The sequence below is a fragment of the Rhinolophus sinicus genome, chromosome 17, assembly GCF_057876585.1.
Source record: "Rhinolophus sinicus isolate RSI-liver-muscle chromosome 17, RSI-T2T, whole genome shotgun sequence".
NCBI lineage: Eukaryota > Metazoa > Chordata > Mammalia > Chiroptera > Rhinolophidae > Rhinolophus > Rhinolophus sinicus.
In genome coordinates this window covers 78,786,790-78,809,640 of record NC_142517.1, presented here as the reverse complement: position 1 = coordinate 78,809,640, position 22,851 = coordinate 78,786,790, and the positions used below count along the sequence as shown (strand labels likewise).

Genomic DNA, 22,851 nt, shown 5'->3' with positions numbered 1-22,851 from the left:
TACTCTTGACAATATGTAATTAGAACTCAGAGAAAAGGTCAGAGCTGGAGACAGGAATCTGGAGTCTTTTTACAGGTCAGTGTTATACTTATGGGAGTGGGGAATGCTTGCTCAGATAACAGAAAATACAGGAGACAAGAATTGTCAGGTCTCAAATTGCTTTGCTGTCACATAGATTTGGAAGATAGTATGGAAGTTTTCTAGGACCTCTCTAGCTAAAATAGCACTTCAAGCTCTCTCCTGGTGCCTTGCTTTGTTTTTCTTCATAGCACATAAAATATGAAGAAAAAATAAAATTTATTTATATTTTATCTATGAAGCTATTTGATTCCTGTCTGTCTTTCCCGGTAGAATGGAAGCTCCACGAGGGCACAGATTGTCTTTTGTACTGTATTCCTAGTACCTGGAAGAGGGTTCAGAACATTGTAGCTGCTCAATAAATATTTGCTGAATGAATCTATGAATAGGTTAATTTTTATGATTAATAGAATTTAATTGATGATTGCTAGATGTTGCCTTTTTATCTTTTCTTAAAATAAAATTTTGTTCCTTAGTAAATACCTTTAGATAAATAAACACACGGACACCAATATTTGAGAATCTTGAAATATATAGTCTAAAAACTTAGTTTTGTTTCTATTTGTTTTCCCTTAAATTGTGCTTTCCTGAAAGCAAGATCACCTAATCTCGTCTCTGTAACAGCATTTCTTTATGAGAAATTAAGTGTGACTTTCTTTAAAAATCCAGCCATTTCAGCCATCTGGTTACTCTTACCACATTATCTGTTTCTACCTACCTTTTTTTGCAGGGGGGAATGATTTTCACAGAAGTTTATTTGTGGAGTCCTTGGTTTCTGTCAGGTTTCTTTTCCTTTTCCTCACCATGCCATGTTTAAAGTTTCCCATCTCATTGTACCTATATGGGTGCCAACAGTCCATACAAACATAGTAAGTCTGTCACCTTTCTCTATACTTTTCTCCAGGAGGACTGATGGGTATGGTGTGGCATCTCATAAAATACAGCTATAGGCTATAGGTAGGATAAGCATTTAAACCAAGTCCACCCTCCTTTTTTATTCTAAGGAATCATAAACAAAGGTAAACCTGAATCTGTTTGTATTTCATATAAGTAAAGACTCTTATGAAATCTATTCTCTCTTTTTCAGATAGTTTGAGTGGTATAAATGGTACTAGAATTATTGGGTTAAGTAATTTAAAGCAATAGTTCTCCAGCAGATGGGGAATTGCTCCTTAAAGGACTATAAAAATCACCAGGAAGTGTTTTCAAGGGCCACACAACCTCATTTTGGAGATCGTAGTGGCCAGAGAGCACCTTACTGATGGGAGTGTGTCCCACCTCTCAGGTGTGCTGGGGGAAGAAAAGGGTTGAGAATCACTGGTCCCAGATTCTGAGGGTTCAAGTGAACAAAACACATGAAACTAAAAGATGACTGTTGCTACCTATCCTGTACTCTTTATTGCAGGATGGCTTTTGGTTTCCCAGAAAGTTTGCTAGAGTTTTTGGAATTTTAAGTTGTATAGGCTGATAGGAAGAGGACACTCTGCAGGGTAACAGGACAATTCTGTAAAATCCAGAATGAAGTTAAGAGGTGAAATTTGAGCGTGCTTGTCGGAAATAGAGGCAAATGGAAAGATGTTAACAGGAGAATCTATTTACTGAATCTCATGGCCAATTTAGTGTATCTTTAGGAATAGCTCATTATAATAGTTTTCTGACTTACAACTGCTACAATTATGGTATTTTTATACATCGGGCTCCTTCCTAACCAGTTTGATTAAATGTGGAAGTGCTCTGGGGGAAGCATGCTATGCAGACAACAAGGTATGACTAGACAGGTTTTTGTCCAATATGTAGTCTACCCCTCCCTGATCCTCCCAGCCACACACACACAATTAGGGTGGAGATTTACTCGATGGTCATAATAAAGGTATGGGCACAGGAAGGGAACTAACATTTATTAAATATTCAGGATGTATCAAACACTTTACATACACTATCTCCTGTGATTTTAGCAACTTGATGTAGATACTAGTGTCCCAGTTTATATGTGAGTAAACTCAACTCAGGGATCAAGGGACTTGTCCCAGGTCACATAGCTGGTAAGCACTAGAGATGAGTATCAAAAGCCATGATACCACAGTACTCTAAGCACTTTTGCTTAAAGCAGAGGATGGCAAACTTTCTGTAATGGGCCAAATAGTAGACCTTTTCGGTTTTGTGGACTAAGAGAAGATGGGGGATATTATATAGGCACTTATATAACCATTTAAAATGTAACTATTTAAAAATGTAAAAACTGTTCTTAGGTGACAGGCTGTACAGTAGGACAGATTTGGCCTGCAGGCTGTCATTGCCAACACTTGGCCTAAAATAGTTAGCAAATATAAGCAAAAGCAATTTTGGAGGAGGTGAGGTGATTATTTGAATGTATACGTGTTATTAATGTTGTATGAATTTTGCATAGTCTTTTAGTAAATGGGCGTTCAGATTTCCTCAGTTAATTCCAATATTAAATTATCCTTTCAATTACAAAATTCTTTTCATAGCTATACATATTTATTATATTTTGTCTGCTAATGTGGGTTATAGTTGGCGAAACTTCATAACTGTGTATTTCACCTTAATCTTTGACCATTCTCCCAGGCATTAATTCTGTTAGAGGTAAAGTATATATAAAGTACCTAATGTAGTATTCAGTACATAGTGTACATTCAATAGTAGTAGTTCTTAACCTTATCAGTATATATATCAAAGTATTATTGTGGGTCTATACTATTTTATTATTTTTGGGTAATGATGTCTGTTCTCCACATGATCAAGGCTAATTTCTCCTTCTCAGCTCTTAAATTATAGTTAGTCTTTTTATCTGGCGCATGCTACTGTCCTTGTTTATAGAAATTCAAAATAAATCCCTGTAGACTATGTCAAAAAACTAACCCCCCAAAAAAATTCCCAAAGCCCCTAAACCCCAAGTTTAAAATTCTGAATTAAAAGTTTTAGAAGCAAATTCTTTTTGATCAAATGCATCCTATCAGGCATTCATGACTTCATATCAGGCATGACATTATATTATCATCCCTTATCTAATTTGACAAAATGTGTTATCAATGTTAAAATGGGAAGGGAAAAGGAGATCATGAATATGAAAGTTTTAAAAACAGATAAGTCAACGTAGAAATTAGCCCAACCAACATGTTTAATAAGAGATGATGTGCTGAGCATTTATTTCTATATTAAATAGACGTTAAGTTGAAATCAACCCACCTTTCAAATTGAACCTTCTGGGAAAAGAGGTTTAAATCATTACCTAAACGAAAGTAGAACAGCGCTTGGAAATCTCTTAGCCTCCTGCCTTTGCAGGTGCACATAGGCCAGTGTCTGATACAAAGGCAGAATGGAGGGTCCTTCTGTCAAAAATCTTTGTTTAGTTAGTTCAGATCCCCAAATTCAACTATGAAACATTTAGTCCTGTGGGCTTAATTAATTGCCTTCAGATTATTTGCCTCCTTAAAAAGTAAATATCCCCTCCCCCCCCCCAAAGTAAATATTCCCTTGAAAGGGAACAAAGTTATTTATTTACATTACAATGTGAATCAGTTTATCAGTTTTCTTCCTGAAGGCTGAGCTAACTTCCCCGAGGATGGAAGGTTTTTATAGAGGGATATATAGGTAAGAATAATTTTGGACTATGTTTTACTATCTGGAATTTGTGTATTTGTGTGGGAAAGAGAAAAAAGAGAATGGAGAGGGGAAAAAGGGAGGAAAAGGGCACCTGAGAGGAGAAGGTACTTTTTTCCCCCTTCATTCTTTTTAAGGCAGTTCAGATTTTAGTATCCTTTAAGGAGACAAGAGGGGACAATATTCCCACATTCAGTATTCACGATGGTGGTTTCATTCATATCTATGGAAATGAAATCTTTGAATTGTCAACAAGGCAGAGAGAGCAGAAGCAACCACAGAACTTGTAATGCTCTGCCTTTTTGGACAAAGCTCACCTACATCACTTCTGTTTCTGTGTGTCTTTTATGGGTAAAGTTCATCATTATATAGAAACCAGGAAACATCCTCATGAGCTAAAACAATTTAAGGGTGAATTTTAAGGAAGTGCACCAGTTTCATGTGGATGTTTTGGGTGAGTTTTGATTATTATTTATTTAAGGATGTAGTACAACACATAGCCCTTCAGACTAACACCGAACATTACTCCATTGTGTCATCTGATTTTGCATGAATCACATACACATTTTAGTATGTGAGTATTTTCTAACATCCAATGGGAAAACTTTTATTTCTTTATAAATTAATTGTTAAAGGGGAAGACAAATGTTTTGTTTTCCAGTCTACAGACTTGGATTTCTGTTGCTGGACTGGAAAGTATGTCTGGTCAGGGTACTGTAGCACTGGTGTGATTCAGCCTCTGTTCACAGGGCATCTAATAAATCAGGATGTTTAACTGTGTGACCTGGCCTTGTACAAGGAGCCTCTTCGGCCCACCCATCAGAGGACAGGCCTGTGTGCCTACTGGACAGCAGTGGGGTTACTTTACATAGTGGATGACTCACCCGGCACACCGTAGGTGCGCAGAAAATATTTGTGGGACAAAGTGGTACATGGCACTTCTTTATAGATACTTTCAGCAAGAGAAAGCTTCAGTGAACTGTCTCCTGGGACACTCCAGCTTTAATTTTGCCTTGACACAACCAGTCCATAGTATGCAAGGTTGTACATACTGAACATGCTGTACTTAGAAACGTTTCAGGTTCCTTCTGTCAGCACTGAGGAAAGTGTTCCAAGATGAGGTCACCTTTTGTTAATTCCTCTGTATGATGATTAGGTTACTAGATAGGGATACTTATTTACCTGCTTTGAGAAATTTCCTCAATAGTAGTAGAAGGGTAGACTGGGCTTTGATGTTAATCATTTGCTGCAAACAGGACCTAGAAGATTATTTTCCAAAGCAACTTTTTGGTTTTTCCAGGCTAAAACATACAAAATAATCTGTATGCCGTTTGTAAGGAAGCAGTTTATGGATCTTACTAACTACAGCTGTCTGTGCCATGGCCTGGACGTCAGATACTGTAGGTGTTCTTGGGAAGTATATGAGTCCTAATAGTGCTGAGTATATGTATCTCAGTAACAGTAATAGTACCTGAGCATATAACCAGAATGTTTGTCCCTTCGGATATAAGCTCCACAAAGACGGATTTTGTTTGCCCAATGCACTGCTCAGTCCCAGTGCTGAGAAAAGTACCTGCCATTTAGAAGGTACTGCCATATTGAAGAATAAATGAATTTGAAACTGTATGGTCTAATTTGTTCCTCTGCATTTAAAAAAGTTAGAACACTCAGAAGTTTAAATGTTTCTTGAGAGTTAAAAAAATGTTTTACATTGCTATGGAGAGAACATTATTATTTTTAGGGAAAGCATCTAACAAATCAATATATTGCATAGCATGATTATCTGTTTTGAAAGCTCCTGAAAATATTTTACATTATTTACAAAGTTGATATGAACCAAAGAATCCTGGGCAAAAGATGGCTGGATTTTTATATTTACAAGATACATGAAAATAGTTGTGTAGTAACCCAGGTGCTGAGAATGAAGAGATTCTAATTCAGGGGGCCAAAGGGTCTATTTTGATGTCTGTGCGGTATTACACATAGAATAATTTTGGAAGCATTTACATTTGTTTCCATTATTCAATTAAATATGTACTAAGTAACAAGTAGTTGGCTACTTATTATACAAGGGATACATGTCCTGGGAGATTACAGTGCAGTAGAGAGAGACTCATCAATAGATAATTTCAACACAATTTAAGAGCCATGATGGAAGTCTGGTTGGAGACACAGAAGAGGGGCCTTAAGCCAAACTGGGAGTGAGAGTGAGGGTGGTGAGGAGGGAGGGTCAGGGAAGGCTTCAGGGGTATTGGGTGTTAATCGAAGTCTTGGGGGAGAGTTGAGCATGAGTGGGCCAGGTGAGGAAGCAGAAAGCATTCTGTGCAGAGGCAGCAGCAGAAATGAAGGCCCAGAGCTGTGCAAAAATCTTTGCAGCTTGGTATTACTGTAGGTAATGAGGGAGATTAGGCTTGTGTGGAAAGCAGGGCATGGACACCTGCCATTCTAAGAAGAGTGGACTAGATGCTAAAGATGATAGGGAGCCATTGAAGGATCCTTAGAGTAGAAGAATTCTTAGACTTGGTTGTGGATATGGCATATGGAGGGTGTTTTTAAGTGGGCAAGACTGGATGGGCGATCACTTGGCTCTTGTGAGAGAAGGCCTGTCTTGGATAGTTTAAATTGAGATGGAGAGGGGAGGAAGGTTTCAGAACCAGGTGTTCAACAATTATTAGTTGAATCTGGAACTATTTGTTTGAATGATATGATATTGTCTACATTCTATCAATAAAAATTTGAAAAGTCTTTACTAGTTCATTTTAAAAACTATTTTTTAAATTAGAAAACATATTCAGAAGAACAGTATTGTTTTACATTTTTGCAAATTTCTTAATGTTTAGCTTAATGGAAGACACACTCTCACATCTCTTTCTGCATTTAATTTGTTGCAATATGTTGTTTTGGTAGAAGTATATGAGGAAAATTTGTCGTTATACAGACATAGAGCTGGAAAAGGAAGAAATGTTTTAATAGTCTTTTCAGGTAATTGTGGATATTCTTCTCTAATATTATGCCAAAAATAAGTGGTAGCTCCTTAAAGGACAAATGGAATCTGAAACCATCATCAGTGAACTTTTTGAACTCTGATACCATTAATATCCATTGGTTTCTCTTCCACCTTGAATGGAATGTGCAATTATATAATGTCTTGTGTGGTTCATTTGAAAAATATTAGTTAATTGAGTTATGTACATTTTCCAAATGTTGCCACATTTCATTATATAGTATTTAAAAAATCACATTTGTCAACACATCATCACTGACCTCATAAAAAATGTCTTTAAATATTGGGAAGCTATCAAGCTCAGGGTGTCAGACAGAAGTTTCCCAAATTCTGATTCTTATTTGAAGACTAGAATTTTATCATTAGCAACACATACTAATGACAGTTGTTCCTTGCGAGGCCTTACTTTGTTCATTTAAAAAATATGTCTAACAAATACCCAAGTCTGAATACCCACATTTTGTCAGGCAGGTAAAATTGGTGTTCTATGAAAAACAGTGAGTTATTCAGCTCATGATTCAAACATTATTTGATTAGAACAAGTGGCAATGTCATATCTATCGTTCAACCTAAGAGACCAAGTGCTTTTTCAGACAGTCATCATAGAATGTTAAAAATATGTATATTTCAAGCGTCAAGATTTAATAAAATTAATGATTGTTACTGTTTCCTCTAGGATTTTCTAAAGTGAAACTGGCTTCTTTTCCCCCTTTTTTCTTTTCCTGCCACTGGGTGGTGAAGAAGAATTAAATGACTCTTAGTTCATTTTGTTGTCACTGCCTTGATTTGTTGTAAGGCACCAGAGGTTTCACCTACTGCTTTTGTACCATCGGTGCAAATGTCAACACGATTGTTCTAGGGTAAATGCTGATATTAAAAAAAATTACTGTACACTTGGAAAGTTTCAACACCTCTTATGTTTGTTGTGAGACATTCATATTAAAGATCTTCAGTGATTAGCTGGTGCTGATACCTGATGAACACAACCAAAATATCAAGTATAGACAGTCTGTGGTTCTGTCCATCTCTAAGTAAAAAATGCAGATCCATCGGCAAGATTGGTTTTCATGTTTGCAGTTAAATCTTTAACTTGATGACTTACTGTATCATTGGAAAGTGGAAGCGCCATGATTTCTTTTATTGACTTTTCATCTAGAAAGCATTCAGCAAAATAAAATCTACCAGGTTTTATTGGTTGCTCACCTGTGATGTTTGTTCACTTCTTCAGCCAATGCAGTACCGTGACTTACCTTGCGACATACTTTACTGACTTTCTCATTTCAAGTTTAAAAAACTGCACCAAATGACTTTTGGGTTTTCAAAAGGTCATGATACCTACATTTAGAAATTCAGTACCTTTTAATTAACTGGCACGATAACTACAATTAATTCAGCAATGCTCCATTGTATAAGACACAGTAAAATAAATGATTAATGTCTATAAAGCCAAAGGAAAGATGGCACCGTCATATTTTTATTTCTTATTTACAGTTTTTCTCCAGTTGCTTTGGAATAGATTTTGCACTTCCATGCGTCAGGGACCTCTGCTATGTCATTTTCACCCTTTTTCTGTATTGTTAGATGTAGACAGTGCATCTGAGCCTTGAGGAAAATGAGCCTCCTAATCTCTCTTTTTAAATCAAAAGATCAGGCTCCAGAGTCAGACAAATGAGGATTTTAATCTCTTCTCCACCTATGATGAACAGCGTGACCTTAGGTAAATTCTCAAGGCCTCAATTCTTAAACATAATTTCTGTGGTTAGGAATCTGGGAGTGGTTTGGGGAGTGGTTCTAGTTCAAGGCTGCTCAGGAGACTAAGTCAAGATGTTGGTCAGTGCTACCATCATCTGCAGGCCTGACATGGAGCTGGAGAATCTCCTTTCAAAATGGCTCCCTCACATGGCTGGCCAGTTGGTGCTGGCTACTGGCCTCAGCGGACGTTTCCAGTGTCCTCATAACATGGTGGCTGTCTCCCACAGAGCGAATCTTCAACCATATTTGATTAGAACAATAGCAGTGTTGAATCATTCAACCAAATAGACCAAACTGAGTTTATATTACAACATTTAAATGAAGCAGCGTATTTAAAATTTTTCCTTTGATCTTAACAATCATTCTTGACCGTGTCCGGGAGGGCTTCTTGGCATTGGGGGTTGTGGTCTTCTCAAACAATACAATTGCTTTAGCATATCATAGAAAACTTTGAATGTTTAGTTTGAGACATTAGTCTTTCACTGACCATATTTATCTGCATTAAGTTGTTCAGAGGCCATGATGTTGAGGTTTGTATGTTCATATACCAAGTGAAACAGGAAATAATTTTAGGGGGAAAATTATTTTTGTAAAAAAAAAAAGATTGCCATGAATTTTGTCCATGAATTTTTGAGTGGCCATTTAAGGCTTTTATTATACCTAAAATATGTTAGTGGGAAGGAAAAAAATCCAAATAGATTGTATTGAGAAAGCCCAACATCTCCCTTGCAGCATCTTTTAAGTGATTTTGGTTTTTGATGAATTGTGATTACTGGAGCTTTTTATTTTCTGCAGCTACCTTAAGGGAGTTGTTTCCTTTTTATTTTTTAAACAAGTTACCAAAATCCAAAAATTGGGAGAGATAGGCAGCAAGAAGTTTTGGAGGCAATACAAGGAAATATTTACTTTGGAACCCCCCACCAGTGTCTTTTACCGCCTGTTAATATCGAATACCAACTCAAGCTCATTGTCTCCCTCCCTCTTTCCCTTCTTCCCTTATGGAGCCCTAGCATTCTGTGTCTGCTAAGTTCCCTGTGATCTGAAGCTGGCAAGCCTGTTCATTTGTCATCCAGCTGCAAAGCAGAGCCTGATTGGGGATCCCGATATTGCTCCCCACCTCCAACTGGGCCAGACCTGTGGATTCAGTCCTAGCAATGCTGCCCTAGACCTTCTTTCTTTGCATTTACTTTCCTCTTGCCCACTCCCTCTGCCCCAGGATCATGTCAGTTCTCTCCTTGGTATTGCAGTGGCTTCTCATGGCCTCTGGGCCCCTCAGTGTCACCCTCTCTATGCTGCTCCCAGATTCATTTTGTCTGCCCCAGTCTTTCATGTTCAGTGTTTATTAAATAAAGACCCAGTGTGGCAGCCTGCCACTGGAGGTGCTCCACCCAAAGGCACCAAGTTACCTTTTGCATTTAGTGTTACCATTTTCCCTTTGACTATCCTAAAAGGTACTGTATGCGTTTATCTGACTTCTTCATAGTTCTTTGCTCATGCTGTAAATGCTGTGGGCTGAAATCCCACCCCTCCTGTAGTGCCTATCTCAAATGCCACCTCTTTCAAAAAGATTTTCCTGGTGACCTCTTCTGTTCTTCGACCAGACTTGTCTCTTTTTAGGACCTTCCCTGAACTTTGTATCCCTCATGATATTTAATCATAGTCTGTTTCTTTTAGTATAGCATGATTGTACTTACCTTATCATTCCTACAAGATTATAATGTATTTGAAAGGACCGGCATAATCATTCATCTTTTTCTCCTGTCAACGCCTAGCCATGGTTTTGGCTAGTAATAAGCCTTAAATAAAAAATTGTGTAAATCCATTTTAGAAAGTATTTAAGATACTAAAGAGCAAAATTCCGTGTTTCTCAGACAAAGTAAACTTATGCAGAATAAAGAAATTACATACATACAGACACAAACATGTATGTATTTATCATTTTGCTAAGATGGCTTTGTTCCAGTATTGAAGACTACAAGGGTGTAGGGCACTGCTTTTTTTATTCCTGGGCTGCGCTCCCCGACCCCCAAATTTAGTTGTTACCCCAATTATCTGAAGACGGAAAAATGGCTTCAAATTATATTCAGTTTAGGACACTGTAAAAAGGAACGTTGGCAAACGTTTACTAAGTTAAGAGAGAAGTTGCTTTGAGGCGTTGGAGGAGATGGGCCTTAAGAATCTTCCAGAGACGCCAAAGTCGGGCTGGTGAAAAGCTCCCCACGCCAGGGCAGGCGGAGGACTTCCTACTCCCCGGGAACCAGGCCGACCTGTTCCCCCGCTGCCTCCCCGCCTCCCTCTACAGCCCAAGAGCCCAGCCGCGCACCCACTCCCCGTGCTCCTGTGCCCCGCGGGGAGCGCGCCGAGGGCAGGGCCGGCCGGGCGTCTCTCCAGGCGGGCGGGCGGGAGGGCGGCCGAGGTGGAGGGCGGGGGTCAGGGTCCGGGAGGGGGGAGGCCGCGTTCGGCCGGGGTTTCCAGGTGAAAAGCAAGAAAACAACCGGTTGGTGTAGGCGGAGCCGGGCGGGCGGGGCGAGGGCGGAGGGCACATTGCCTCATCCTGTACATTTTACTGGAAACGGAACGCATCCGGAGGAGGGCCCGGGAGGTGGCCCCGATGCAGCCAATGGCCCGGCCGGGCGCGGGGGAGGCCGGCGAGGAGGCGGTCTCTTCTCCCCGCCTTTGGCCCCTATGGCCGGTTAAATAGAGCCGCGCCCGTGCCCGCGCCGTCATCCCTTCGATTGGCATCCGAGCCCGCGGCAGCCACAGCTACAGCCGGGGGGCAGCCGCGCGCAACGAGCCGGTGGCGCAGGTGTCTGGGGGGTCCCCGAGCGTCGCGCCCGGGAGCATGATCGTGGACAAGCTGCTGGACGACGGCCGCGGCGGAGAGGGGCTGCGGGACGCGGCCGGCGACTGCGGCCTCATGACCAGCCCGCTCAACCTGGCCTACTTCTACGGCGCGTCCCCGCCCGCCGCGGCCCCGGGCGCCTGCGACGCCAGCTGCTCGGCGTCGGGGCCGTCGGCGCCCGGCTCGCCCGGCTCCGACTCCTCCGACTTCTCCTCCGCCTCGTCCGTGTCGTCCTGCGGGGCGGTGGAGTCCCGGCCGAGAGGCGGCGCTGGCGCGGAGCGGCTGCAAGGTACCCACCGCGGCCGGGAAGGGGGGTCCGGCGCCCTGGTGCGAATACCCCGGCCGGGTGTTAGGTGGCTTCTGCGCCTTCCCCAGCGGCCGTACATAATCACACTAGCCATCATTTATTAGGCGACTACTAGGAGGCCTTGCCCTGTGCTGGGCATTTGACATAACTCGATGCCCTTTGACCGTCTGTGAAATCCAGCCGGTCTCGGAGCAGAGCCCTGACTTCTGTGGGGGGAATGAACCATGTTAGATTTTCTCTCGTCTTTATTAAAAAGCAGCTTTATTAAGCTAATAATTCACATGCTATGGCGAGGTGTTGGATCTGATGTAGGTGTAATTTTTTTCTTGTGGCTTTTTTAGTGAAAGGGTTTGAGTACTGTGTGTAAGGGCGTGACTTATTTCTTCCTAAGTACTTGTGGAAATTTTAAGTAAAAGGATTTTATGTTAAAGAAAGGAAATCGATATTATTGAGATGTAAGGTGCAGCTGGACTGAAAACGAACTCAGTTTATGCCTTTACTTTCTGCTGCTTGCGAGTTTCGGGTCTGCCCAGAAGTTTTTCTGTGTGCTTAAGAATGGTTAAGCTTATCTAGCAAACAAACATAATGTTTCCTTTCTTCGGTTGCGAATTGGTTAGTTTCTTTTCTTAATGAACCGAGTTGCATAATTTGGGGGAAAACAGGATGCCACTGTGGGTAGACTGAAGAACGTCTAGATAACGTCAAATGTTGGAGAATCTGTAATTAGCGCGAGTTGAAGAATTTCTCTTTCAGGTATTCCCCATTGGTACCCCCTGCTGTTTTGGTTGTCTTTTATTATAGAAAGTGATTTTCCATTTTCTAAAGAAGTGATTTAAGCCACTTGGCTGTATAAGGTACTCCCTGTATGTCAAGGGAGCAAATGCAAAAAGTGTGTGTGTGTGTGTGTGTGTGTGTGTGTGTGTGTGTGTGTGTGTATTTAGATCCTTTTCTCCTACCTTTGGCCTTTATCTGGCTGAAACTAGTTTGCTATTTTCTTGGTTTACTACACAGCCATAGGGGATTTCTGAAACTGAATTTTTCTCCTTGTGACGTTGAATCATTCATTAACTGCTGTCATTCCAGACAAATGTTGTGTTAGGTTCTGGCAAGAGATCCCTAACTTAAACATAAAACCAACTTGTCATTTAATTTGCCTCATTGTTGAGTCATTTCTCTCATACATTAATGATATACATGTTCAGATTATGCACTGTTCTTGTCGTCTTTCTTTTTTCCACTCCCAATGGAGTGGCAGAATTATTCATTTCCTGACTTTTTGCATTTTTATTTTTTGTTCAGTTCATCCCAAGAGGTTGTGACATAGTAGTGGTCAGAAGTGGAATGCTGTACTTATAACAGACTACATTTTAAAGTGTATTTTAAAGTTGAAATATGAAATGGGATTACATATTTCCTTTTTACTTAGAAGGCCTCTTTGAGCAATCCCCAAAACAGTCAGTGAGGGGAAATCCTGTGTGCGTGTGTGGAAGTGTGTTTAACCTCTGTGAATTTAACCCGCTTTCTTGGCATAGCTGATCTGAGTGCAATAAATAAGAAATCTAAAACATTGTTACTTGTTAGGATTTGGTACATGGAGATCTTTGGAGCAAGTTTGTTTTGGGCTTTCTTAGGTGAGTGGATTAATAGACTTTTAAATTTCTATGTGGACACAAAACCTTTGGTTTGAAAAGCTAAAAATTCATCATTTATCCATTGATCTCCCAAAGTTTTTCAAAAGTCAAGACTAGCTACAGATTTATGAGAGTCAAAGTGCAAAATCTGGGATCCTGATTCATGGGTAGATAGGCCTGAGAGAGAGAGAGAGAGACTTAATTAGGGTTTACCTACTGGCTCTGGGGACCCCCTAAAGCACATTTTTATGAGCTTTAATTATTTAGGGTGCCTGGTGGAGAAAGGTACCAGGCAATGTGGAATCTTAAGTAGGGCTGGGGACTGACAAGTAAATCATTGACCAGAGTGAGTTGGAAAGGCTTTCAAGCTGGTGATTTAGGGACTTTATACATTAGACGGCTATGCTGTTGAGGTTATTAAGATTGGTGTCTATGAGATATATTAATTGGAATACGTTGTTTTCTTTTGAACAGTTGAGCCCCATATGGGGGTTGGAAGGCAGCAAAGAGGACCCTTTCAAGGTGTTCGTGTGAAGAACTCAGTGAAAGAACTCTTACTGCACATCCGAAGTCATAAACAGAAGTCTTCTGGTCAACCCGTGGATGATTTTAAGGTGGCATCTGTTTTTCATTTTGGGTCGGATGGCAGGGAGATTAGTCTGTCCGGGTTATTATTCTCTGCTGACCGAGGTCCAGGAAGTCTTTTGTAGACCACAAAGTCCAGAGGACAGAGAGTATATGTGTCTTGCTGACTGCCGTGTTCCTATCACTTGGCCCCGTGCTAGGTACTTGGTAGGTGCACAAGAGAAATTTAATGAATGAATAAATGAAGGCAAATTGGGGGCAAGGAAATAAATGGGGTTCAGTTGAAATGGAACGTTTTGATCAGAAAGGGAAAACTCAGATGGCTTTATTAATTTCATCTTGACCTGAATTGAACTAAGGTGAAAGTGAAAATGAGGAAGTTGCAAGGTTGAATAAAAATTAAAGTTGAAAATAAATATTGCTAGAATACATCAAAGGTTTATGGTGGGTTGTAAAGAGTGGTAGAGATAAGTCTGTTTAATGAGGTATATTAAGCAGGAACCTATTTAATATTATACTAAATTGGAAACATTTTTTTCCTTATAGACACAAGGTGTGAACAGAGAGCAGTTCACAGGTAAGAGTTACTTCTATTCATGATATTATGGGGGCTTTTAGAGTAAAACACTGTGGCACGGTTATGGGTAAAATTTGTAAAATAAAATGATTACAGATTCCCTATTCCTATCTTGGGTATAGAATTGATGAACGCAGTATCATATAGTGGGAAGAGGAAAGGACCTGAGTCGTCTGATGGATCAGCTTGCAAAAGGCCAGCTTCCTTACATACCCAGTTTTTGGTAAGTGTCTCACTATTTTCCTCTGAATACCCTTCGGAAATCATTCCTGGAATAATTTTGGAAGGGAGTGTGCAACTCCTCACTTTTTTTCCTTTTCAGACACCACCTCAAACACCAACGCCTGCGGAGAGCATGGAAGATGTTCACCACAATGAATCCAAACAGGACAGCAGTGCCGATCTGCTTCAGAACATTATCAACATCAAGAATGAATGCAACCCGGTTTCCCTGAATACTGTCCAAGTTAGCTGGATGAGCCCCGTGGTGGTCCCTCAGAGCTCTCCCCGAGAGCAGTGTCAGGACTTCCACGGAGGCCAGGTCTTCTCTCCACCTCAGAAATACCAGCCATTCCAAGTCAGCAGCTCCCCACACATGATGGATCAGGCTTCCATGTACCAGTATCCTCAGAACCAGAACATGCAGCAGCAGCAGCCGCAGCACTACACCCACAACCCAACTCTGGAATACAACCCTTATTCCAGAACTTCCCAGTCCCCCAACTATGAACCAAACCTCTTTGATAGTCAAGAACCACAGTTCTGCCCAAATCAAAGTTTTGCGTCCCTTCTAAGTAGTCATGGGGAATGTGAGAATGTTGCTGCTCCCGTTCAGACTTCCCCCAGTGTTCAGCAACAAAATGATGCCCACCTGCAAAACTTCAGCGTGATGCCACATAGTGCCAGTGAGGCCATGCTAGGGCACGAGGCAGGCTCTGTCCCTTTAAGCACCTCACTGCCATTCCAGAACATCGTCGGAAATCCAATGAACACCACACAGTTAGGGAAGTCATTTTTTCAGTGGCAAGTAGAGCAGGAGGAAAGCAAGTTGGCAAATATCTGCCAGGACCAGTTCCTTTCAAAGGATGCAGATGGTGACACGTGAGTCTCCCTTTATTTCATGAACCTTATTTGGTAAAGCATACCTGTTGCATGTAGTGGGCACGGAGGCCCTCTTGGGTATACCAGTTAGACCTTAGTGAGTGCTTGGCTACTGAGATGACTAGTGTAGGTATAAACTGCTGTTCAGTGATAGCTACTATTTCAAGAAAGAATTTTCCTTCTTTTACTTTTCTGGCTGAATAAATCACCTGCTCTAAATTAATAAAACTGTGTCTTCTTTGAGTAATTGGTTTTGAAAGACCAGCATAGACTGTATCTGTAGGAAAAAAAAACCAGATCATGTTTTGTTGGTCATTGTCAGCTGTGAGTTGATTTGTAGATTGAATACTTACCTGTCCTGACATTGTTGTGACCTTGGGCAAGTTATTTAACTTCTCTGTGTCTCAGTTTCTTGATGTGTAAAACAATAATACCTCCCTCTAAGGTTTTCGCAAATATTAAAATTAATAGGTTTAAAGTGATCAGTGTGGTGCTTGGCATTCTTCTTATTTCTGGCAGCCTGGCTCATCCTGTGGCGACTCGGATGGATTATCTCTGTAATCCATGAGTGTACCACCATACCAAGGAAGGTGCTAAACGAAGAATTTTTTTTTTTTTTTTTTTTAAAGATGAACTTAGTGAAAGAGAAGTAATTCACATCTTTTCCCTTCCTTGTTTCTCAGGTTCCTCCATATTGCTGTTGCCCAAGGGAGAAGGGCACTTTCCTATGTCCTTGCAAGGAAGATGAATGCGCTTCACATGCTGGATATTAAAGAGCATAATGGGCAGGTGAGTCCCTTGACCCACTGAAATGGCAAAGATGGTGAAGAGAGTGACAGCCGTCTCGTATTTATGTGTGGATAGTTCCAGGGCTCAAGACTAAGCGAGTTTAGTTAATATTAACTTGGAGATGTTGATTCTTTGCCACCATCAGCCTTGAAGTTATTAACGTTGACTTCATAGTTCTTGGACCAAAGACTAACTGGGTATAATAAAGCTGCACCCTCAGTTTATTTTAGTTTCCTCGTCTTCCAATACCGTATTGCTAATTAATAGTATTTACTTTTTTCTATGTGGGTTTTCCCCTCAGTCTTTGTTTAGGTTCGTATTCCTTGTTATGATAGTGTTAAATGTTTTAAAAACATTTCGTTTTTGTTTTTTTTCCTGAATGTCCAGAGTGCCTTTCAGGTGGCAGTGGCTGCCAATCAGCATCTCATTGTGCAGGATCTGGTGAACCTTGGGGCCCAGGTGAACACCACCGACTGCTGGGGGAGGACCCCTCTGCACGTCTGTGCTGAGAAGGGCCACTCACAAGTGCTGCAGGTAAGAGAAGGGAGCCAGGCTTTCATTAGCATAGGGCCAAAGCGGTTGGGCTTAGGTGTTAGAGGTTGGCTGTGGGTTGTCTGTTGCAGTAATTGCTTTTGAGTTGACTTAGTCAGTTCTTGGAATAGTAATAGATAAGTATATGTGAAGCTGGTCTTATGCTAACAGATACCTCTTTTTAAATTTTGCAGGCAATTCAGAAAGGTGCGGCAATGAGCAATCAGTTTGTGGATCTTGAAGCCACTAACTATGACGGTAAGCATGTGACACGAGTGAGAAGCCGTTTATAGACAGGGGCCTATTCAGTTTCATACTGCGGGGGGCGGGGGGGGGGGAGGTAATTCAAGCTAACACGTTCTATAGGTGCAGTTAGCACTAAGACCCAGTGGGCGGATTATTCAGATCTCCTCACTGGTTTCTGGGGACCCCATCTGTAGGGCATGTGAGAGGCCATCCTCACGGTTTGTAATGACAGAACAACCGAAAGACTTGGTGGGATGCTTGACCAGTGCTTTATGACACATATTCTAGGCCTGACTCCTCTACACTGTGCGGTTGTGGCCCATAATGCTGTGGTGCACGAGCTCCAGCGAAACCAACAGCCTCACTCACCTGAAGTTCAGGAACTTTTACTGAAGAACAAGAGTCTGGTTGACACCATTAAGTGTCTGATTCAAATGGGAGCAGCAGTGGAAGCCAAGGTAAATTCACAGAAGAATTTGGAGTTGGGATTGGGACATAAGTGGTTACTGCAAAACACCTATTCCCAAGAAGAGATTAAATCTTTTTTCTCCTTTTTTTAAATTAATGGAGTGAGTAGTAATGTATGGATAGTTAAGAAGCTTAAATTTTCAAAGGTCATCTCATCTGCTTTTCTTGATTTGCTTTTAATCTTTGGATTATTGTACAAAAGATCATTTAGCTGAGAAATAATCTTTGTTTGAGAGGGAAAAATGCTTGAAATTGATACTATCAGTTTGGCTACCATTTTCATATACTGATAATCAAGATAGTGCTTTTTGTAAGGGTTGCTTCATTGCTGTGGGATCTAGAGTTAACTGGTTTTTTGTTTATTTGTTTGTTTGTTTTTTAATCTGGAAACTATTCTCTTCAAAGTTCAGGTTTATTTATGAGTATCACCTGTGTACAAAGCAGTGCGTTAGGGGCTCTGGGAGGAAAAATGCCTAAATCATAAGCTTCTTATGGGTCCTTGGGCAGCTTACTGTCTCATATAAAGATGAGAGATGTAACTAATTGTAAGTCTGCAGGGTGGCTACCAGTCTGGAAACACAGGTGAGGAAACACAATAATACAAGTTTTATTGTATTGTATTACAATACATGATAAAACAGTATCGTCTGTGTTTCTACATTTTATGGCCACGCTGTATGCAATGGTAGACTGATAAGAGGCATATAGGAAAATAAATAGGGAATTTAAGAGGAACAAGAGATTCTATCTAGTCCGTGCTTAAGGAAGGCTTTGTGGAGAAGGGTGCATTCAAAGTGAGTCCGCGAGAGTGAGTCAGACATTTGAGAGACTGGGGGAAAAGCATATTAAACGTGGTGTCTGGATGTTCATGCTTTTCTTCCCCTTTGACCAGGATCGTAAAAGTGGCCGCACAGCCCTGCATTTGGCAGCCGAGGAAGCAAATCTGGAACTCATTCGCCTCTTTTTGGAGCTGCCCAGTTGCCTGTCTTTTGTGAATGCAAAGGTACTTTTAGAAAGCTTCGATAACTGCACAAGAGTCAGAATGACTTTAAGCTTTCTTCAAGCTTTTGAGCTACTTTCATGCAAGTCCCCCTTCCTGACGGGTGTCATTTCATCTCTTTGTCTTTAGGCTTACAATGGAAACACTGCCTTGCATGTTGCTGCCAGCCTGCAGTATCGGGTGACACAGCTGGATGCAGTCCGTCTGTTGATGAGGAAGGGAGCCGACCCAAGTACTCGGAACTTGGAGAACGAACAGCCAGTGCATTTGGTTCCCGATGGCCCTGTGGGAGAGCAGGTGAGGGTTATAGAAGGGACAGGAAATACTTTCAGGCACTTGGTCTGAAACATAAAGGGAGCTGAGGTTGTGCAGGGTGGAGGCCAGCTGGTGGTCTTACAGCAGGTTCTGTCAGTGTTTGTCTGTCAGTATTAAATGAGTCAGTGTCTGCAGAGCATTCAGGACACTCCCTGGCTAGTGAGTGCTCAGTAAACATCCTCTGTCACAATTACTCCTGTGTACTAACTGTTACTAAATTAGAGACGAGAGGGTTATTGATGCAATTTAGAACCCAGAACTGTTTTATACTTGAAACAAAATTATGCTTTACTCATCAGATGGTGATATATTATCTGTAGGGGTTGAATAATTTCACGTGACTGAACTTTTGCTAACGAGAACTGACTTTTAAGAATTTAAGATATTTTTGATGGAAATCTTTCCCTGGGGGAAATGAGGGTGATTGTGGCTATCGGTTAGGACATTACATAACTTTGATAATCACAAAATAAAATACATGGACTGCAGTTTAGCCATTTCTTTGATTCACAGCCCTTATCATGACCATAATGTTATAGGAACCCATGTTTGTAGAGCTCTTTTTAACTTAAAATGACACTCTTGATAACTTGTGAAGTTTTCAAGTATATTATACCTCATAATAGGAAAACTTTGCAGTATAAGGGTTCAGCTGTGGAAGTGGAGATTCACAGAGGTTCCAGAGACAGAACCACCATGACATAGTAAACAGCAGTCCTCACTAAGCCCAGCGTTTGCTTTTACTTCAGGTGTGCGGTGTGCAGTCATGTAGTGACATTCTCACGGAGAGCCGTTTGACTCCTCACTCAATGTTCTCAGATTACTCCTTTCTTTCTGCGTCTGTGTGTGTGTGGAGAGGGTCTTATCCTTTGTTCTATTGTCAGACTATGGTCATTGTATCTTCTAGCAGCTATCAGTTGCATCCCCTACCCAAATTTTCTTGTTTCTAGTTTGTTTCTTTTAATCTGCTATGGGCTGAGAGATAATAAAATTTATTAGATGGGAGTATAAAATCAGTCATTAGGCTCAGAATGAGCCTAGGGGCTTTCCTGTGATCCATAAAGTTATGTGTAGATGCTTTAATTTTTAGATATCAAGATAGCTCTTTTGACTTGAAGGGTATTAAGGATCTATTTGTTTGTATATAAGGTGTTCTGGGTTCTTGTTGAGGGTGACTTCAAGATAGATGAGATACTTCTATAGTCCTATACCATAGTTATTGCCTTGTAGTCAATGTTCTCACAAATAGCAAGAGTAAAGATTAGGAAAAGGAATATAGGTCTTATTTAAGTGGTTGGAGATTTTCATTTTAGATAATAGTAATAGAGGTGCTCTTATACTCAACATTATTATAGGAGATCTGTAGTAAGTTTTGAAAGGACTTATACCATGTTTCCCCGAAAATAAGACCTAACTGGAAAATAAGCCCTAGCATGATTTTTTCTGGATGACATCCCCTGGCCATAAGCCCTAATGTGTCTTTTGGAGCAAAAATTAATATAAGACCTAGTCTTATTTTCGGGGAAACACGGTAGTATTTTTTTAAAGTCACCTTAAAATCTTGACATGTTGCATATTTCTTCTTATACTTACAAATTGACAGGAGTGGTATAGAGTATGTAAGAAAGGAATGAAACTCTGAAGGAAATATGGTACTCTGACTGTTAAAAAAAACCCTCACAAATCCTATTCATTTCCATTCCAGATCCGACGCATCCTGAAGGGGAAGTCCATTCAGCAGAGAGCTCCACCATATTAGCTCCATTGACTTGGAGCCTGGGCAACACTCACTGTCAGTTAGGCAGTCCCAATGTATATGTACATAGACCATTTGCTCTGTATTGGCAAATGTCAGTTGTTTCTATGAAACAAGCTTATTTAGTTCACTATTATATAGTGGGTTATATTAAAAAGAAAAAATATCTAATTTCTCTTGGCAGATTTTAGTATTTCATACCCAGGTATCTGGGATCTAGACATCTGAATTTAATCTGAATGATAAAATTGACTTTAATTAACAGTAGCTTTTGGTAAACATTTCTAAAAGAAAAATGAAAGCATTCGGAAGGAAAAGAGTAAATCTAGATGTAGTGTTGAGGCTTCATTTGGCCTGATGGCAGTACCTGATTGTTATTATTGGTGTTGCAGTCTCTAGTCGTTGGACTAGATAAAAGATACCATGGTAAAAATTTGATTTTTCAGACTGTATAGAATTATCATTTTTGTCTTTTAAAATATTTGTATATATTTGGTCATTAACATGGCCACATTTGACATGTGTAAATCAATAAAATAGAAAAGAACAAGTGAATTGTCATATATTTTTGAAAATTGTACACATTCAAGGGAGCTGTGTCATCACCCAACTGCCATCTCCGTAGATAGAGCAGATGGAGAGTTGTTCCCTTGGTGGCTGACTGAGCTCTACTTGAATTGTAAATATGCTTTTCTCATGCATTGAGATGAGACAGATTATTTGTAGGAAATTGCATGTTCTTAAAGAGAACACCTCTTTATTGCTCACTTTATAGGATTTATAATTTACTTGCTCTTTTGGGAATTTTGTTATACTTTTATAGAAACAACAAAAAGTCAATATTGAAACATGTCTTACTGGTTTTCTATTGTCAAATAATGATAATATACTATGATGTTCTATATTACCATTCAGAAGAAAATCCTTTTTTTTTTTTTTTTTTTTTTTTTAGTAATCTTAATTGTATTAATATTATTTTGCTTACCTCTGGCATACCCCATATTGGAACATATTTGGAATTGATTGCACTAATTCATTGTAATAAATTTGATTCATTAAAACTTTTTTTTTTTTGAGAAGTTTCACAAGCAGCTGACTAATCATCTTTATAGCTTAAATTCTTTTAAAAAAGATAACCTTTGAATTGATCACATTGTTTGATCCAGTATGTCTTGTGGACAAAAGTTAGTTATAGTTATTTGGTATCTGTAAATATGGCTATGATATGAACCAGTTCATTCACACTCATGGAAAAACTCATGCATGATTTTAAATAAACATTAATTCAATAATACTATTAGTTTTAAGGATGTGCATTTTCTTTTCCTACTCCCTTGTTTATATTTCCCTGGGTTGAAAAAAGTACTATTCATTACTAATCTAAATACCTTTACATTAGCTAGTATATTTTAATTTGAATTTCTTGGAAAAGATGTTTCCTGAAGGTACATAACATCAAAAAACTCTTTGCCAAGTTCATATAGGCTTATTAGGTTCAGAAAACGTGGAAGTTTAATAGATATTGTTGGTCATTTAGAAGATTATGTCATTTAGAAGACTTAGCTAAAAAAGCTAAGTCTCTGTTTATGACTTTATTTATCAGACTTTCTTTTGTGGGCGCAGTAAACAGGAAAAACAATTTGGAGATTACCAGGATCATCCTGAGAGATGTAAACCTGGAAACAGCAGTAAATGGGATCCTTCCCTCTCCCAACATACCATTCTGATATTACTGTAAGAACAAATATATTAACATCTCTGTCAGCATCAGTCAATTACTGCATATTTTAGTTCTTACAAGCTCTTTTGAGAATCTTGTGAATCCTTTCCCTGGAAAAAGGTACCTATGCATACAGACACAAATGCTGTATACAGTATCAGGGGCGTCATAGCCACCAGCAGGTTAAGAATCTACTGTAGTTCCATTTCTGTACATCAAATATAATTTTTCATCTTTAATGTAAATACAATCTTATGAGTAATTTGTGTTGCAGATGTAACCTGATAACCAGAACAGTAGAGATGCTATGCCCCCATTGAACATAGATACACAGTGAGCTTTTCCCCAAGTGAGCTCAGATGTTCTCTCTTAACCTAAGTTCTCTCATAATTAACTGAACCAGTGCTTAGCAAACATGATTTTGTATCTGTGCAAAGCTATATGATAGACAATATGAGGCATTCAAAGGTAAAAACTGTATTTCTTATCCTTAAAACACGTAAGTGGGAGACATGGCATGTACTTTAT

At 39.9% G+C, this 22,851-nt stretch overlaps 1 protein-coding gene across 2 annotated transcripts in view; it reads left to right on the top strand.

Annotated features, from left to right (window-relative positions):
• The window catches only part of NFKBIZ (NFKB inhibitor zeta), a 29,479-nt gene extending 7,582 nt beyond the window's left edge, over positions 1–21,897 (top strand). Inside the window, exons 1-12 of one of the 2 annotated variants that reach the window (XM_019711213.3) lie at positions 11,160–11,586; positions 13,710–13,849; positions 14,367–14,397; positions 14,520–14,620; positions 14,720–15,498; positions 16,182–16,287; positions 16,675–16,821; positions 17,013–17,076; positions 17,353–17,522; positions 18,425–18,535; positions 18,662–18,829; positions 20,553–21,897. In XM_019711213.3, the coding sequence (XP_019566772.3) occupies positions 11,298–11,586; positions 13,710–13,849; positions 14,367–14,397; positions 14,520–14,620; positions 14,720–15,498; positions 16,182–16,287; positions 16,675–16,821; positions 17,013–17,076; positions 17,353–17,522; positions 18,425–18,535; positions 18,662–18,829; positions 20,553–20,606 (2,160 nt within the window). In that variant the 5' untranslated portion in view covers positions 11,160–11,297 and the 3' untranslated portion in view covers positions 20,607–21,897. Of the gene's footprint in view, positions 1–11,159; positions 11,587–13,709; positions 13,850–14,366; positions 14,398–14,519; positions 14,621–14,719; positions 15,499–16,181; positions 16,288–16,674; positions 16,822–17,012; positions 17,077–17,352; positions 17,523–18,424; positions 18,536–18,661; positions 18,830–20,552 lie in introns of those variants that run through there. The other variant, XM_019711214.3, reaches the window with a different exon arrangement.
• The last annotated feature ends 954 nt before the right edge of the window (positions 21,898–22,851 follow it).